General features: G+C 41.1%; 1 protein-coding gene across 1 annotated transcript in view; it reads right to left on the bottom strand.

Annotated features, from left to right (window-relative positions):
• ALDH1A2 (aldehyde dehydrogenase 1 family member A2) overlaps positions 1-17,938 on the bottom strand; it is a 96,157-nt gene that overhangs the window by 6,216 nt on the left and 72,003 nt on the right. Inside the window, exons 9-13 of the mRNA XM_004578046.3 lie at positions 7,060-7,162; positions 5,574-5,758; positions 4,283-4,447; positions 3,315-3,472; positions 2,914-2,988 (exon numbers count right to left, since the gene is read on the bottom strand). Coding sequence (XP_004578103.1) covers positions 2,914-2,988; positions 3,315-3,472; positions 4,283-4,447; positions 5,574-5,758; positions 7,060-7,162 — 686 coding nt within the window. The remainder of the gene's footprint in view (positions 1-2,913; positions 2,989-3,314; positions 3,473-4,282; positions 4,448-5,573; positions 5,759-7,059; positions 7,163-17,938) is intronic.

Below are 17,938 nucleotides of genomic sequence, written 5' to 3'. Positions count from 1 at the left end.
ATAAAGACTTCTCCTACACTCCCAAAGTAATGTACTTCTTAAAAAGAATGGAGCCAGTGTTGTCGTGTAGCAAGTTGAGTTGCCTGTGATCCTAGCATCCTATTTGAGCCCCGGTGCTCCACTTCTGACAGAGCTCCCTGCTAATGTGGCAGGAAGGCAGCAGAAGATGGCCCATTACCTGGATCCCTGATAATCATGTGGGAAATCAAGATGGAAATTCCTGGATCCTGGCTAGACCCAGCATCCTGGATCCTGGTTTCAACCACTGTGGCCATTTGGGGAGTGAGCCAGTGAATGAAAGTTTTCTTTCTCTTCCTGTTTCTTCCTCCCTATCTGCCACTCTTTCAAATAAATAAAAATTACCCTTGTAAACAAAAAGTATGACCTACATAATCATCTACTTGATCAGTGATGATGGCAGCTAACACTGTATAGGCTCTCTGTTGGATGATTTAAATACTTAACCCTAACACTTTATCCTCTCAGCAACCTCTGAAGTTACTTCTTTCTCACAGACAAGGATCTTGAGGCTTGGTGAACTGAAATAATTTGTCCAAAGCTGCACAGGTAGTAAAAAATAAGGCAGAATTCAAATCTGAGCAATGTGATTCTAATAACTGTATTTAGCCCAAAGCTATGCCTAAAGTTGGTTTAATAGTTAGGAGCCAGGCAACTCTAGCTAAAGGATCTGAAACATGGAAATGCTCTGTTCCTATCCATGGTTCATGGCACTTTCCTGAAACACTGTACTTACTTCTCCTATAGTGCCTCTACTCATCTTCCCCCACTGCGAGCCTCCTTGCTTCTCCCAGCAATACTGAAAAGAGCCCTGATTCACCTACTCGAGTATTCAGTGAAAGGCCACTTCAGATGCCTGTACTTGATCCCATCTAAAGACGTCCCAGACTCCTGCAGCTCACAGCTCCTCTGCTGTCTTGGAGTGTTCTCTGGGATTCTCCTGATTCTTTCAACATTATCTTTCACTAACACGACAATACATAAGTGTCTGACCAGCTGCACCTGCCACCACAGACCAAGCAGAATGCTTCTACATAGTTTACACTCAGTACTTGTGTGCTGAACACTGCTCACAAACACGTATTCAGTGATGGCAGAGGAGTGGGCAAAAGAGACATTTCCTCCTTGAATGCCAGGACCTAGGAACTGTGGATCAGCTTCCTTGCAACTGAGGGAAAGTGGGGATTTTTTTTTTTTTTTCTGGATGGAGATGTTACCAACCACCTTCCGAATGTCACTGGAAAACAATTTACATTGACATCTGCACCAAGATCCCTCATGTCTAGTCCACCTCTGTGACAACACACTTTTCAGGTCCTCGGCATCTCAGGGGGGACTGTCCAGCTGTGACCCTGTCCCAAAAAAAGTTCCCCTGGCTCGTGTCCAGGCTTGCTAGGCTGGTGTCACATGAGTTGAGTGCATTTCAAGTTACTGAAATTGGAAACGCCGGCTCTGCCACGAACTGGCTGTGGCATGGGGGAGCTCCTGAAACACTGCAACCTCGAGTTCCTCATCTAGGCCATTTGTCTGGTAAGGCTGAGTGTATCCATCCCATAGAGTCATTGAGAGGATCTAATAAGACAACACTTAATAAAAAGTTAGCATAAGATCAGATAACAGCAGGCATTTAATGAATAGTAACTATTGTGGACTAAATGCATCCCTGAAATTCATATGTTGGAACCTGACCTTCAATGGAACAGTAATAATGAGGCGTTCTTTGAAGTGCATAGATCATGAAGACTCCATCCACATGGATGGGATTAGTGTCATAGTAAAGTGAGTGCTCTTGCCCCTTCCTCCAAATAAGGACACAGAAGAAGCCATCCATAACGAGCAAGTCTGCTCCAGAAAGCAAAGCTTCTGGCACCTCAATTTGAGACTCCTCAGCCTCCAGGACTGTGAGCTGCAGAGTTCTAGTGCCCATGAAATGCCCTGTCTGAAGTATTTTGCTGTTGCAACTCACATGGAAGAAGATAACATCTATTTCTGTTACTGGAAAATCTTTCTAACTGGTCTTCCTCTTTCTCTGCCAGGAATCCTAGGTTTTAAAATGTCAGGTGTTTTCCTCAGTTCCTAAAAATTTCCTTTGAAGCCTGAAAGATTGAGTTGGTTTAAGCCGGCCCTACCACAGTAGCTGCAAGAAATTCTCTCCATGGTTCCTATGCTCTAACTCTGCATTCCCAAATTAAGAAAATCTGTGGGGTCGGGTGGGTGATGGGTAGTGAATCGCATGGGTGTGAAATGAATGGCAACAAATATTCAGCCCCTTGAAGCAACAGGGGCAACTGACAAAGTAGCAAAATGTGGAGCTCTTAGCACCAATGATTTTGTTATGGGACAATAAATCTAAGTCTAGATTTTACAAAAGTCCTCTGCATCTCTGACTGTCAGTTAGATTTTCTAATTTTGTGAAGGCGAAACAAAGCCTTTCTGTAGGCTACACGTCACCCCTGGTCCAGCATCAAGTGACTTGCTTTTAGCCCATCAGGCTGTTCTGCTCCCTAACTATTCCACCTGCGGTGCCCTCATGCCTCTGTGCCTGCTGCTCCCTCAGCCTGGAAGGCCTGATTCTGACAAATCACAATGCTATTTTTCCTATGCAATCTTCTCTGATTTCCAGCCAACAAAATTAATTGATTATTCCTCTCTATTTACAAGATGCTTGGCATTCTTCTATAACAGTCCTTATTTAGCATTACTGACACATTAGTTAGCACGAGGGCATGTATCCTTCTGATTTCTGTAATATGTAGTACTTTGCTTACATCATTGGTGCTCAGTACCGTCTTAATGACTGGATGAGCCTAACAGAGTTAAGCTATTTTGTGAGCATTCTGTGCTGATATTCACAATTCCTATTTCTCTTCAAACATCAGCAACTTGGACACTTACATTTCTCTTCCATTTCCAGACATCTTGAATCCCCCAAAAGGGCTCTGGGCATTTAAAGCATTGTAACAATTGATCCTAAAAAATAAATAAAATAAATAAATAAATAACACAGTATTATGATTAGAAGGAATTCTATCTGTTCAAAAGTAAGCCCACTGGCAAATTTCTTTTAAAAGTTTTAGATTTTTGTTCCTGTTTCCTCTTCAGATGAAAATGTATAAAGTTTACATTGATTTCCTGATCTATCAATAAAGAAGAATCTCCTCTCGGGGTGAAGTCTGGCTTCCCCAGCCTTCTGGAGGATGCTCTTTATTTCATACTGGCCAGTAAGAATCCTAAGGCTCCTACACCATGAACAGCATTCATTATGACCAGAACAACAAAATAGAGTCTGTTCTCACCAAACAGTCCCAGCTTGCATTGCAGAAGACACTGTGAGAGCCTTGTTGATGTCATTAGTGAAAACAGCTGCCACGAGCCCGAAGTCAGAGTTATTGGCTCTTTCAATAACTTCATCCATGGTCTTAAACCTCAGAATTTCCTGAACGGGGCCAAAGATCTGAAACACAACAGTTTGATTCCATGCAGTTGGGTTGCTACTCCTTTACCTGCTTCCCCACTTCAAAGCAGGCTCAATCTGCCTTGATTATTTAAATGGCATTTAAGTTCGGCAGTACAATACCATAAAATATCCCAGGCTTTCCCAGAATAAGATTATACAAAGGGACTACAAAAACTTGATTGAAAACAATTTGAGTAAAAACTTGCATTTTGGGAACAAAAGAAAGAAAGAAAAAGAAAAAAATGGACTTTATTTTGATTCAAAGAAATTTTAAAATCCATGCAGTTTTTCAAAATATACTTTTCCATGAATTTTTTGAAAACCCTCCTCATTTAAGTGTTTAACAGGAGAATCTGCTTCCCCGTCATTGCTTGATCCCACTGGGTGCACATGGCATGCTCTTTACTAACTGAAGTCAAAGTGGCTTTCTCCGTTCCCACCTCCCCGCCAAGCACTGCTCCAGGACTGAGAATTGCCACTCAAGGTTGTGGGATTCCTGGTTTTTCCCCTATACAGCTATGGGGATATCTCCTGTTTCTCAGCTAACAGCCTAACAATATGTATTTGGGAAAACTGGATTGTTGTCAGTGTATTACAGAGGCCAATTGTTCTCTTGGCTAATATTAATAACATCTATATTACATGTCATCTGGCCTCCACACAGCTTGCATGCTTGACATTGGGATTTTCATAGCCCCAGATAATTGCTAAATGTAAACAGCTAAAACTCCAAATTCATAGATTAGTAATGTGCTGAAAAGCATCCCAAGAAAGATGTAACTTTTGAAAGAATGCTGTATTTGTTACCTCTTCTTTCGCAATCCGCATGTCATCAGTGACATTGGAAAACACTGTGGGTTCAATGAAAAACCCCTTTCGGCCCAGTCCTTTGCCTCCACATTCCAGCTTGGCTCCCTCAGCCACACCACTCTGGATGAGCTCCAGGATCTTGTTGTACTGTTTCTTATCGATCTGTGGGAGAAATTACCTAGATGAGTCCAAAGAAAAGCTCCTATGAAGATGAAAATAGCTATGTACAAAAGAAAAAGATTTTGAAAATCAAAATTTATTCATGGTTGATACGAGGAGAAGGTGACTTCTATCATGAAATGAGTCATTTATCAAGTTCTGATATTAAAAGACAGGAACAATTATAAGTTCACACACAGCCTCTTTGGATAGTGCCCACACTGAATCCTACTGAGTTTCCAATGAAAGAAATTTCTAGTATACCTAGAAAAGGATTAAGCATAAGACATGAAGGTAAGTTTCTTAGTCTAAAGAATAAAGTGATATTTGCCCCCTCAAAACCAAGTTACAATCCAATTATAACAGCACAAACTTCATTCACTGGCATTTGAGCTGCTAAGCTACAACATTCATTTGTACTTTCTAAACCAAAAACATGCTGCCCTTCACCAGGGAAACTCGGGTTCTGGTGGTCCAAAGGAGAGCTAGTCCAGACATCGCCTTTAAACATCTGTGAGGACTGACTACAAGTTAAAATCAGAATTCTGTTTGAAAATGTGCCTCGATCGTGGCCTCTGAGATGTGCAGTCTGGCCTCTCAGGAGGGACATGGGTGGCCCATGGGGCAGCCAGGGTCAGACATCATCATACTGCAGAGGGACAGTCAGCCTTCCTATCCTACACACTGACAGTGCTCTCTCCCGATTAGAGCAGGCTGGTAAAGGGAACCCTTGGCAGCTAGTGAAAGCAAGGAGAGCAACCCATCCTGCTTGCTGTGGCACCTACAGGGATGTCCTCAAGTCCAGTGGTTATTAAGAATTGGGACTATGTTCCAGGATCAAGATCCATTTTATCATGCCCAGGGCTTTCTTTAGAGGTGAGAGACTCTTAACTTACTGCCAAAATTCAAGGTATCATTGTGGCAACCCTAATCCCAAGATCTTTGGAAATAACATTTCGAAAGGGGAAAAGAAATAAGCAGTGTCTCAGTGGCCACATGTCTAGCCATGATGATAAGGTGGAAGAACAGGGAGGCAGCAGCAAAAGGAACAAATTCCTTGGCTGGTCCCACGAGAGTGTTCAGTACCCACACTAGGCAGTAATGAAGGGCATGTTTAGGATTTGTCTACCTGAGGACCCTGCTCAGTAGTGGGGTCAAAAGGACTTCCCACTATGCGCCTCTTGGCCCGCTCCACGCTCCTCCTCACAAACTCCTCGTAGATGGACTCCTCCACAAAGATGCGAGATCCTGCAGTGCAGCACTGGCCTTGGTTGAAGAACACACCCTGGTGGGCCTGCTCCACGGCATAGTCCACTGCAAGAGGAAAGGGCCACGCTGTCACAACTGCACAGAGTGTCTGCAGGTGGCAGCCCTGCACTGGGGACACAGCTTAGTTCTAACGAGACTTAGCGAGCACATGCTGTGTGAACGTAGATCACTTCACTTCCTCCAGTCTCCTTGTTCTGGAAGCAGAAGGCTTGGACAACATGATTTATAGCAGGCATATCAAACCCAGGGACCCAAAGAGGTCAGGCAAATAATGTATTGAGGCAGGTTATGAATCTGTCATGTGAGGAAGCAATGTGTGAGAGAAAGAAGGCAAGCCTCTACATTTGGCTATCACTGAACATGAATGTAGTATGCCTAGATCTTTCCAGTCTGGAGAAAATCCAGACATCTTTTTAATGGGCAGTTTTTATTTTTTAAGCCCAGCATAATGTTTAAATAAGTATAGTTGGCCATTTTCTGCAAATAGGCCTATATCTATAATTGCCTACTTACAACTGCTCATCCACAGGACATTACACCTCTGTTTAATTAACATTTTGGTGATTAAGCTGATCACCATATGAGAAATCTCTTATTTTCAGCCTCTTTTTCCCTTTAATTCAAGATAATGATAATAAATCTGGTACATTCTAGTGTCTAAATGGCTGACTGAAAAAAATCAATAGGTCACTCAACACCAATGGACTATGTTCCTTAAGAGAATTTTTATCTCCCTGATACCTAGTGTAAAGTTAATGCAAAAACCCTGCTCTCTGATGAAACTGGAAAGGTAGCTTGGCCTGGTAGGAGGTGAAGAAGAAAAAGAATGAGTTAACAAGACTTTGGAATTTCATTTGTTGGAGAGCTTTTCAAAACAGAAGGACCACATCTGTGCAGAACAGACCAGGTGGCGTCGTTCTTAGCGACGTGGGATTTCCTACTTCCCTGCTCTGCATCTCTGCAAAGTCCTTCTGACAAGTGCAGTCAGGTCAGGTCCAAGACAGAAGCGACCCAACTGTGTTATCTTAAATCAAAGTCCCAGCAACAGCAGACAGGGTTGGGATGGCTACAGCACGAAAGCACAAAACAAAACAAAATGCCAAGGTTACAAAGAGATCACTGAAGGGTAGTATGCTGGGACTTGAAAATGAAAATGCTTATTCGGGTGTAAAAAATTTTCTGAAACTCACGCAAAGTTCATTCATTATACATACTTCAATAAACTTTGTAACATAACCCCTTCTCTGTATGGGTTTCATTTTGTGCCCAAATGGACTTATCTTTTAATTCCATTTTGCATGACTCTTTTGAGGTGATATCATATATGAGATCAGGAGTTGACTTACAATCAGCATCTGCAAAAATAATATTTGGACTTTTCCCTCCAAGTTCCAGAGTTACTCTCTTCAAATTACTTCTTCCTGCTGCTTCTTGAATAAGCTTTCCAACCTGAAAGAGAAGAAATAAAGAAATACTTTGCACACCTTGCAGTTGGGACAGTGTGTGGCCAGTGCCAGTTCTGGCAACAGTGGGAGGCAGTAGGAAACTAACCCACTGATTGGCACAGGGACAGTTCCTGTGGTCTGTTTGGTAGATGAGATATATCACCTAGGGTGCATTTTAATATCCATGCTAAAGTGAACCAGAGGCTTACTCCAATTTTATGATGAAAGGTAGGAGACAAGCAGAGTCGAGTCTTGGAGATTGGTGTTGTGGCACAGCAGCCTAAGCTGCTACTGGCAATGCCGGCATCTCATAATAGAGTGCTGGTTCAAATCCAGGAAGTTCTGCTTCTGATCCAGCTGCTCAATAATGAGCCTGGAAAAGCAATGGAAGTTGGCCCAAGTATCTGGGCTCTTGCTTCCCATGTGGGAGACCCAGAGAGAGTTCTAGGCTCCAGGCTTTGCCCTGGCCCAGCCCTGGCTATTGCAGCCATTTGGGAGAATGAACCAGTAGATGGAAGATCTCTGTCTCTCTCTCTCTTACTCTGCTTTTCATATGAATCATATATATATATATATATATATACACCCACACACATATATAGGTATATGTATGTGTATATGTATATGTATATTTAAAATACCAAAAATCTTGAGCACTAAAAGATTTCTCTCAAAGACAATGGTAAGCAAAATATAACTAGAGATATAGTTATCTCTATGTCTCTGAACTGTGGCCTCCAGCTTTGGACTCTGGCTTCCAGGAAAATAAAAAGGTACCTGGCTCTCCTTGTAAGACATAATGAGGGTAAAAGAAATTGTTTATGTATGTCTACAAATTCATGTATTATTTTTTTTCACATAGTCCAAAGAGACAATCAATTCCCTTAGCTCTGCCTAGAATTCTAGGTTTTCTCTGCTCATATAAAACTGGAAATGCCCACTTATGTAGAAGGCAAGCAAACAAGACATTACTGGAGAAACATTTGCCATTGCGTAGGTCACCATTTGGGATAAAATTGAAAGCATCACAATGGAAACAAGAATGTACCACATACAGGGGTGAGTGTTGTGGTGTGGCACACTGAACTGCTATCCCATAAAAGAGTCTAATTTGAAAACTGGCTTCTCTGCTTTCAATGCATTTTCCTGCCAATGTACCTGAGACTAGATGCATTGTAAATAATGCCCCAAGTATTTGGGTCCTTGTCAACCATGTGGAAAGCAGAGAAGGAGATCCTGACTCCTGACTTCTACCTGGCCCAGTACTAGCTGCTTCAGGCATTTGGCCAGTGAACCAACACATGAAAGATGTTCTCTTTCTGTTCTTCAAATAAATAAAAATTTTAAAATGTATTTACCACTAAAAAAAAAAAAAAAAAGAAAGAAAGAATGTCCTGGGTCAGTGCCATGGCATAGTACCTGAAGTCTCCACCAATGGTGGTAGTATCTCATGTGGGTGTCAGTTCATGTCCAGATCCCTGCTTATGGCCTGGGAAATCAGTAGAGGATGGCGCAAGTCCTGCACCCATGTGGGAGACCCCAAAGAAACTCCTGGTTTCCAACTTCAGATAAGCTCAGCTCTGGCTGCTGTGGCCATTTGGGACTGAACCAATGGATGGAAGGGGTCTCTCTCTCTCTCGTGTGTGTGTGTGTGTGTGTGTGTGTGTGTGAAAAATCTTCCTTTCAAATAAAAATTAATCTTCACAATCCAAAGAACATGTCACAAGGAGTCCCTGCTCAAGGAGGAGCTCATGGCCTCAGTAGTGAAGAATGCTATCTGAAGGCTTGGAGCTGTCCACGCCTTCAAGGTCTATCTTGGTTGAAAGACTCTCCCATGTTCAAGGGTATGCTCTCCCTTGGGTGGTTCACATCGACCTACTGATTAGCATGACAGCTCTGAGAAACTATGTATGTTCTGCTATGCTCGAGGTAGTTAGCCAAGACTCTGTCAAGATTTCAGTGCAGTTTTTACTTCTTGGGCCACACCTCCCTCAGCAGCAATCCTTGGTAAGCACCTCAATGCCAGACTGTCTCTGCAACTACACCCTGTGACCTGAAGAACAGAGATTGTCTACTGTAGAACACAGATAGCTTTATGGAAACATGTCAAGCCATCAAACGCTTGTTGAGGCAATTTGGTCTTGCTAAGATGAAAAATACTACCTGTACCCAGAATTTTAAACTAAATATTTAATTAATTAATTTTAAACCTATATTTAAAGAGCCTAGAGAAGATAAATACTAAATACATGTTCAACTCCTCCTGCTTCTTGTTGAGATCCTTCAGTAAGATGAGTAAGTCCTCGGGCAGTTACGGGAAAGGGCTTCCGGGGGAGCAGTTAGCAGTTGTTAAGTTCTGGGAGGGGCAGTGACAGCCTGAGTCACTCACACGGAAGGATGAACTGAGTTCTCAGCTTCCTAGCTCTGGCTTGGCTGCTGTGGACGTCTGAGGAGTGAACTAGTCTGTGTCTCCCAAATATAGTAAATGGATATATAACTAAACTTTAATTTTAAAAAGTCAATCTGAACTTGGAATGATTACTAGAAAGATGAAGATGAATGGTAGAGGGAGGTTGGTTAATTAGTGCAAAAGCAAAGAGGAATGAAGTTCTGTTCCATAATATGGTGGGGTGACTATAGTTCACAATAATCTAGTACACACTCTAAAAGAATCAGAAGACAAGTGCTCAGAGTCTCCAAACACAAGGTTATCATAAAAAGATGAAATGCTAATTAACCTAATTAGGTCAGTAAATGCTAGACACATGTGCTCATGTGCTGAAATAGCATACTGTACCACATAAATGTGTTCCTCTACAATTTAAAAACAGAATAAAAGATGCAAACTAAAACAAAACCTTATTTTTTTTTAAGTTTTAGAAAGAAATATATATGGGGGTACTTTTAAAAGTTTGTGGAAAGGATTAAATGAAGTTCAATTTTTAAAAAAAAAATTGTTCTTATTGGAAAGTCAGATATACAGAAAGGAGGAGAGATAGAGAGGAAGATCTTCTGTCTGATGATTCACTCCCCAAGTGGCCGCAACAGCTGGAGCTGAGCCCATGCAAAGACAGGAGCCCAGAGCCTCTTTCAGGCCTTCCGTGAGGATGCAGGGTCCCAAGGCTTTGGGCCATCCTCAACTGCTTTCCCAGGCCACAAGCAGGGAGCTGGATGGGAAGCAGGGCTGCCAGGAAATGAAGCGGTGCCCATATGGAATCCCAGCGCATGCAAGGCGAGGACTTTAGTCACTAGGCTACCGCGTTAGGCCCTAAAGTTCATTTTGGTATAAAAATACTTGGCATTACATTTCTGTTTGCCCTGCTCCCTGTCACCTGTCAGAAGATCATTCCATGGGATGATTTTTTTTTTTTTTGCTAGAAAGAATGCTGTTCAGTGACTATTTTCATGGCTACAGTAACTACAAAATCTCTCACTACATGGTCATCAGAGAAGAATACCTAAGAATGTTTCCTGCATTAGTGCTTTGCCAACCTTTCCTTAGAAACCAAATTTGTGTTAAACACCACAAAGCAAATCTCAGATGAATAATGCCTTGCCTCTTCATCTCTGGAAGAAGGTCAAGTGGTAGTCTGGTCCCAACAAGAGCTGGGGGTGTTACGCCAAGGGAGAACCACTTCCATCCAAAGCGGCATCAGGATGGGATGCTCTTGAAAATCTGCAGTTATCACCAAACTTTCATTCAACACATGTCCACAGCTCTTCTACTATGTACTGGGTGCAGTGTTTGGCATCATATTTCACCACCAACAACAAAAAAAGTGACAGCTGAAAGGACTCCCAGGTAAACTTAGCATGTGCCCAGTAAGTGTGGCTTTTCAGTCCACTGAGGAAAAAAAAAGCTGGACCTAATTTAATATTCATTCTTAGCATATTACACTATACTTTCCAGTTCTGTGTTATAACCTTGAGACATACCATTCTGTCCTAGACCACAGAGCTGGGGTTTGATAAAACCACCCTCCTCAATTATGGGATCAACCATTGTATGCCTTTCCATGACAGTCTGTTTCACAATCAAACTCTCTTTGGAAAACACAATACCATTCATGCAATTCCCCCCTGAAAGTGTGGCACAAGGTTAAGTGACCCCAAATGGGATGTACTCCCATGATTGTTTTGAGGGGTAAAGAGATGACAGAAATGAGAACAGATGCAGCTCTAAAGTAGGGAATGTTCAATAAGCACAAATATTATGTTCAGTAACAAGGACTTCAGTGATAAGTGATTCTATCTCTGCTTTTTAAAGTAAGTCTTAAGCAAGCCAAGCTAAAATATTGCTTAGACCAATTTTATGCAAAGACTTCCCTAGTCCACATCAATGGGATAAGAAAATCTGAGAACAAATTACAGACATGGAACAAAGTCCAGGAATGGAGCAGCCCTTCTTGCGCTGAAAGGATCCATGTTATATATTTAACCCTTCTCCATGAAGTCCAAGTGCACCATGAGATGGGACTGTCAGGTAGTGAAGGTCTTAGGAGTGGTTGACAGTCAAGTGACAAGGACAGGCCTCATGAAAGCAAGCCTTATTCTGATGAAAAAAAAGCAGTATGTAAGAAATAACTGGTGAATACAGTTTGAGAAACTAAATCCTGTGTCTGATATGCAGAATAAAGGTGCAGAGACCCAATCTTGAATTTATTCTGTTTTTTTTTTCCAATCAGAGAAGAAGATATTACACTTTTTACAATGGACCCACTTACTCCTGCTACACCACTGACAATCTGGCTAATGTAAGTTTATACCCCACGGTTTGGCCCCCAGGTGTCAGAAACTGAGGTACTGCAAACCCTGGCCTGAGTGCTAACATACCTTCTATTTAGAGAAGATACTACGTGTGCCCCAGTGTCTCAGTTTCTTCATCTGCAACATGAAAGCAGGGGACACGTGGCAAATCTGTCCTATAATACTCTGGTTAATTGGAGGAGTTAAAAAAGGAAGGAACTCTAGGGCCCCTGCTCACTCTAAGCGTCGGCACCCAGATTTTATATTTATATTTATATTTATATTTATATTTATATTTATATTTATATTTATATTTATATTTATATTTATAGCCCAAAGGAGAAGTAGCTTTTCTTATGTGCACCTCAGTTGCACTGAATAATACAAAGTCCTGATCTCTTTTTAGTTTCCTGCACACAGATCTTTATGAAAGAGTATGGGATGGTGTTCCTTATCACGTTTCCTCACTCTGCCCTCCCTCACTGCAGAGCCTCCCCGTTGCAGTAGTGGCTGTGTACCCTAACCAGACAAGGGTGGTGGCTCCCCCATACATAATGAAACTGGGCTGATTCTCAGCAGGAATGTTGGCACACAACAACTCTGACTCCCATGCCCATTTGAATAGTTTTCAAGATTGATATGAGGAGTAGTCCTGGAAGAGCCACAATGTACGGAAATCATGTTCACAGCATTGCAACAGCTAGGGGAATGTAATTTGGTGCTTCACAAGAAAATAATCTGTTATACAGGACAAAAAAGAACACAAAAGGCTTTTCATGCCTCTGTTCTATGAAGTTGCACCCACCACAATTTCTAAAGTTGGGTAAAACTTTGGCTTTTCTTAATTGGTTAATCATTCATATGAGGTAGATTCCTTTTCAGAGTTATTTCAGATGTTTGTTGATTTGCATATATAAAGTGGATTTTTCACAGACATTACAACTTTTTAAGAATAGAGAAACAAATCTCTACTGTAGATCTCAATAAACTAAGCAGAGATGCTTACTTTAGGCAATATATTTTTCATTTTTAAAAGCAAAAACAGGAATTGTATCCTTCTTCCTCTCTTTTCCTCATTCTCATTGCTGGATGAAACTGTAATGGAAATGCTCAAAGTATGCAAATTGAGAGTTGTCTTGCTGAAACATGCAGAAATAACAATCCAATATATTTGTCCCAATGTCTACCAAAAACTAGCAGGATTAAGGCATCTTAGAAGCTCCTTTAATTTACATGCTACCAGCAATTTCAAAACTGTGAAATTTAGATGATAAAAACCTTTGCAATCATTAACTACATCTCTCCTTCTTTTCTGTTCTTCCCATCACACACTCACCCACACATGGCCACCTGCCCTCTCCTGGACACCTCTGTGCCTCCACAGAAGCTGCCTCATCCACCTGACATGCTTTTCTTCCACTGCTTACCTACGTAACAAGCTCATTTTTCCAGAACCAGTTCTTTGCCACCCCTCTGAGAAGCTGGCTTTCCTTCTCCACTTTCCTACAGGGTTTGGAATTCCTCCTCTGCTCCCATATTAACTCTGGGACTGTACTTGGGCAATCGCTGTCTTTTCCACTAGACTGAATTTTTCAGTGAATAAACTCTTTCTGATATATTTTTATATGTGTAGGTACACACATGATTTCCAATAACCTCTACTGAGTCACTGAGACAGAACATGAGTTTCTCTTGAGATATCCAGAAATCAGTCTTAGGGAAACCAATGAGAGAACACAAGCTGTCTATGCCCAAGGCTTGGCTCTGCCATGACTAGCAGAGAAATCTTGAGCTTTCTTCCTACTTGTTTTTGCCTTGAATTTCATTAACTCCATTCATTAATCAGTGGCTGCACATCAGAATTCGTAGCACACTTCCAGTCTTTTCTCGAAGTCAGGACCTTTTTCTCAGAGATTCTGATCATGTTAGCATGGGACAGAGCACATAAGCACGAGTATTCTTCAAGAGACTAGAACAAAACAAACTCCAACAACATTATAACATATTGTGAGTGTTCAGAACCACAGAATTAGGAAGTCTTTGAAGACGGGTCTCTAAGCTTTCACCACTGGTTCTATCTTCCAATCATTTAATGTTATTATTGACTGAACATTTCCCCTTTGTAGTATTTCCTTTCACAAACATTTAATTTTCATGGCAATCCTGTGAGGTAGGAATTATTATCTCATTTTATCATTGCAAAAAAAAAAAAAAAAAAAAAAACAAGACTCATAGGGGTTAAGAAATGACTTAGTTACAGGTACTCACTGAGTGTCAAAGCCAAGACCAGACACAGAATGTTCACAACAAGCTCTGGGTTCTCTTACTTCTACCACAGCTTCTCTCAGTTGACTCTCTGCTTCGCTAGACCTTCTCTGGAGTCTGACATAATGTACATTACCTATGACTAACATATTCCAGATCAGCTGCCCTCCACACTTAACCATCTTTTTGTTACATAAGACTCCCCATTTCCATTTCCGATTGCTTAAATCAAGTTTTGTTATTATTGCTGTTTCTCTGCTTTTGTTTGCTAGCAAAAAGCAGAGAATGCTCAAGTTAAAGGTACTATCTTATGTCCACCAACATGGTAAGCTAAAGACACCTATTCTTAGGCAGCCTGAGTTCAAACAAAAGAAATGTGCAGATTTTCCCATGTAACCATTACATAAAACTACAACAACCTATTTTCCCACAAAGGGTGAGGCTAAACAGAGAAAGCTGACCCAATGTATTAGTCAAGCAGCAGAGATGGTGTCTCTATCAGGCAATGTGACATTCATCTCACTTAGGAAATGAAAGGAGAACCCCAGCTGCGTAAATTAGAATCAGTGATAATACAGCTGTTAGCTACAAACATTTGTTTGGCACGATTCAATCTGAACTCTCCTGTCGCTTGCTTTGATGGTCTCTCTACTATCTTGTTGACTAATGATGAAATCATGGTTTGTTAATCCTACCTAATAAAGAAAACACTAGACCAAATGAAATGCAAACTGTATTTCTGCACTTTATTAGGACTGTTTATTGATTCTATGTTTATAAGAGTCCTTTCATATACACTCACTAAATATTTACATGCATTGCTTATGTATCTAGCTGCATAAGGAAAAATTAATCCTATCTTTAATCTAAGTGACTTTGTTTGCTTTTAAAAGGTCTTTGCTTAAGTAAGATGGAAAGCAGCCACCTCAAATAAGTTTCTTATTGCTGACTAGTCCAGTTTGTGATGTACCAATAGGTGTCTCATCTCCTAGGGTAATCATAACAGAAGCCATGCTCACATCCATACTTAAGTGATTTATTCAATCTGGAAGACCTATACAATTTTCCTATGAAGTTAGAGAATAATAAGGAAACAAATAACAACGAGCTGATATTCCTAATGTCAGTGCAGAAAAGAAACTAAGAGATCAGAAGTCACTGGAGTAGTTCCTCTCCAAATAAAAGCAAATGTACCTCTGTAAGAAAACCTAGCTTAAACTTGCTCTGTGTACACTGAAAGAAATTACCTAATTGTTGGGAATAATTCCTAACAGCAAAATGCTTTACATGGCCACTTTCACCTGGTTTTCATTCCTAATTTTCACTTCTTCCCTCTCTCTCAAATCCCAGTGACAGCCCATTTTTGAAGATAACATACCTATTTTTTAATATCCCATGAAGAAATAATTTCCTAGTTGTTATAAAGCTACAATAAACAAAACAGTATGGTACTGGTGAACAAACAACCACATGGATCAGTGAAAGGGAACAGTCAGTCTATAAAGAAATGCAACCAAATGCAGGCAAATAATGCTTGATCAAGGCTTGAAGGCAACTCAGTGGTGACAGGGATCTATCTAACAATGGTGTTCAAAACTACTGTCATCCATGTTAAAAAGCAAACACTATTATCTATATCTTACAATATGTACATAATTTAACTCAAAATATTCTAATTTAGGCCTGAATTTGTAACAAAAAGCTATACATTTCTTAAAGAGAAACACAGGAGAAAATAGAGTAATCTTGGGCCCAATGCGGTAGCTCAGGGATAAATCCTCCCCATCTATGTCCCCGGATCCCAAATGGATACCAGTTCATGTCCTGGCTGCTCCACTTCCCATCCAGCTCTCATTTGTAGCCTGGGAAAGGAATAGAATATAGCCCAAAGCCTTGGGTTCTTGCACCCACATGGGAGACCCAGAAGAAGCTCCTGGCTTTGGATCAGCTCAGCTCCAGCCGTTGCGGCCACTTGGAGAGTGAACCAACAGATTGAAAATCTTTCTCTCTGTCTCTTCTTCTCTCTGTGTATCTGCCTTTCCAATAAAAATCAATCTTTAAAAAAGAAAGAAAATTTAGGAAGCCTAAACCCTAAAAATATTTGATATACTAGACATTATAAAAAATTAAGAACTTCTGCTCTTCAAAATCTGTTAAAAGAATGAAAATATAAGCCACATGTTGATAGATAATATGTGCAAAACATAATGGACTGGCCTCTAGAAGATACAAAAATTTTCAAAATTCAATAGAAAGAAAAAAACTCACCCCATCTAATTGGATAAAATTGAAAAATACCTCATTAAAGACTATACATTGAATGGAATCCATCATGCTAAGAGAAATGAACCAATCCCAAAAGGTTAAATACCACATGTTTGCCTTAATCTGAGATGAAAAGATGACAACTTGGAAGATAGTACCTGTATATTGTAATATTAGTGCAATCTCTAACAACCTGTATCCAATGCAATAAGATAATGCGATGTAATCTATAAACCAACAATTAATGTCAGAATACTTAAGATCTACATCGAAAAACTGTAAAACCTACTATACCCTCAATACGCTATGTTAACCTGTAATGGGGGGGAGTGCAGGGAAATCTTTCAGGACCATAAAAAGAGTGAGAAAAAAGTACAATATAGCCTATCAAGATCAAATCTGGTAATTCATAGACAACAGACTCAAAGCGGCACTAAACAACAATAAAACTACTATACCAATGCATGAGGGGGGAATCGGGTGCGATCCTGACAACCTCTTAACAGGAGGTCATGTGCGTGGAGCAGGGGGGCACTCCAGAGTGGAGCAGGTGGTAAGGAGGAAGCTTGGATCCCAACCCTGAAGACTCCCAGACCTTCACCACAAACTATTAATACGAGCAACAAGGACTATATCCCAACTGCCAAGGAGGCCACAGAGAATTGGATGCCCTCGGAGACCGAGTACTCTGAGGTCACCCACCCCCAACCGGAGCTTCTGCAGGGGATGGAAGAAGTCCAAACACTACCGCGCAGAAACCAACCTCATCGGAAAGACAACCAGAAGCCCTGAGCCATCCGCAGAAACAGAAGAACAATAAATGTCCTTCGGGACCAGAGAGGAGAGCTTTCTCTGGTCCGAGAGCCTGGCTCCACCTCTGGACCCCCACCCTCCCTCGCAATGACCATCGGGATCACTTTAAAAACCCCTCACAGCAAACAAACAATCATACAAACTAAAAAAAAAAACCCTAAAATAAATAGACAAACAACAGAAAGTAGAGCTTGAAATCTGACCAAAAAAAAAAAAAAAAAAAAAAGACTATACAGTAGCAGATATGGGTTTGGCACAGTGGCCTAGTGGCTAAAGTCCTCACCTTGAATGCACTGGGATCCCATATGGGCACCAGTTCTAATCTCAGCGGCCCCACTTTCCATCCAGCTCCCTGCTTGTGGCCTGGGAAAGCAGTCAAGGACGGCTTGGGATCCTGCACCCGCGTGGGAGACCTAGAAGAAGCTCCTGGCTTTGGATCAGCGCAGCACCGGATGTTGCGGTCACTTGGGGAGTTAATCATTGGACAGATGATCTTCCTCTCTGTCTCTCCTCCTCTCTGTATATCTGACTTTGCAATAAAAATAAAGTAAATCTTTTTTAAAAAGACTATACAGCAGCAGATATGCAAACTAAAAGATGCTCAATAATGAAAAAATAAGCATTTAAACAATATTGAGAAAACACTATGCTATATCTGAACATATACAGTTTAAAGGCCAGGATGTGAGGA

Source organism: Ochotona princeps, chromosome 6 (genome assembly GCF_030435755.1).
Source record: "Ochotona princeps isolate mOchPri1 chromosome 6, mOchPri1.hap1, whole genome shotgun sequence".
Lineage (NCBI taxonomy): Eukaryota > Metazoa > Chordata > Mammalia > Lagomorpha > Ochotonidae > Ochotona > Ochotona princeps.
This window is presented reverse-complemented; position numbering and strand designations above follow the sequence as displayed.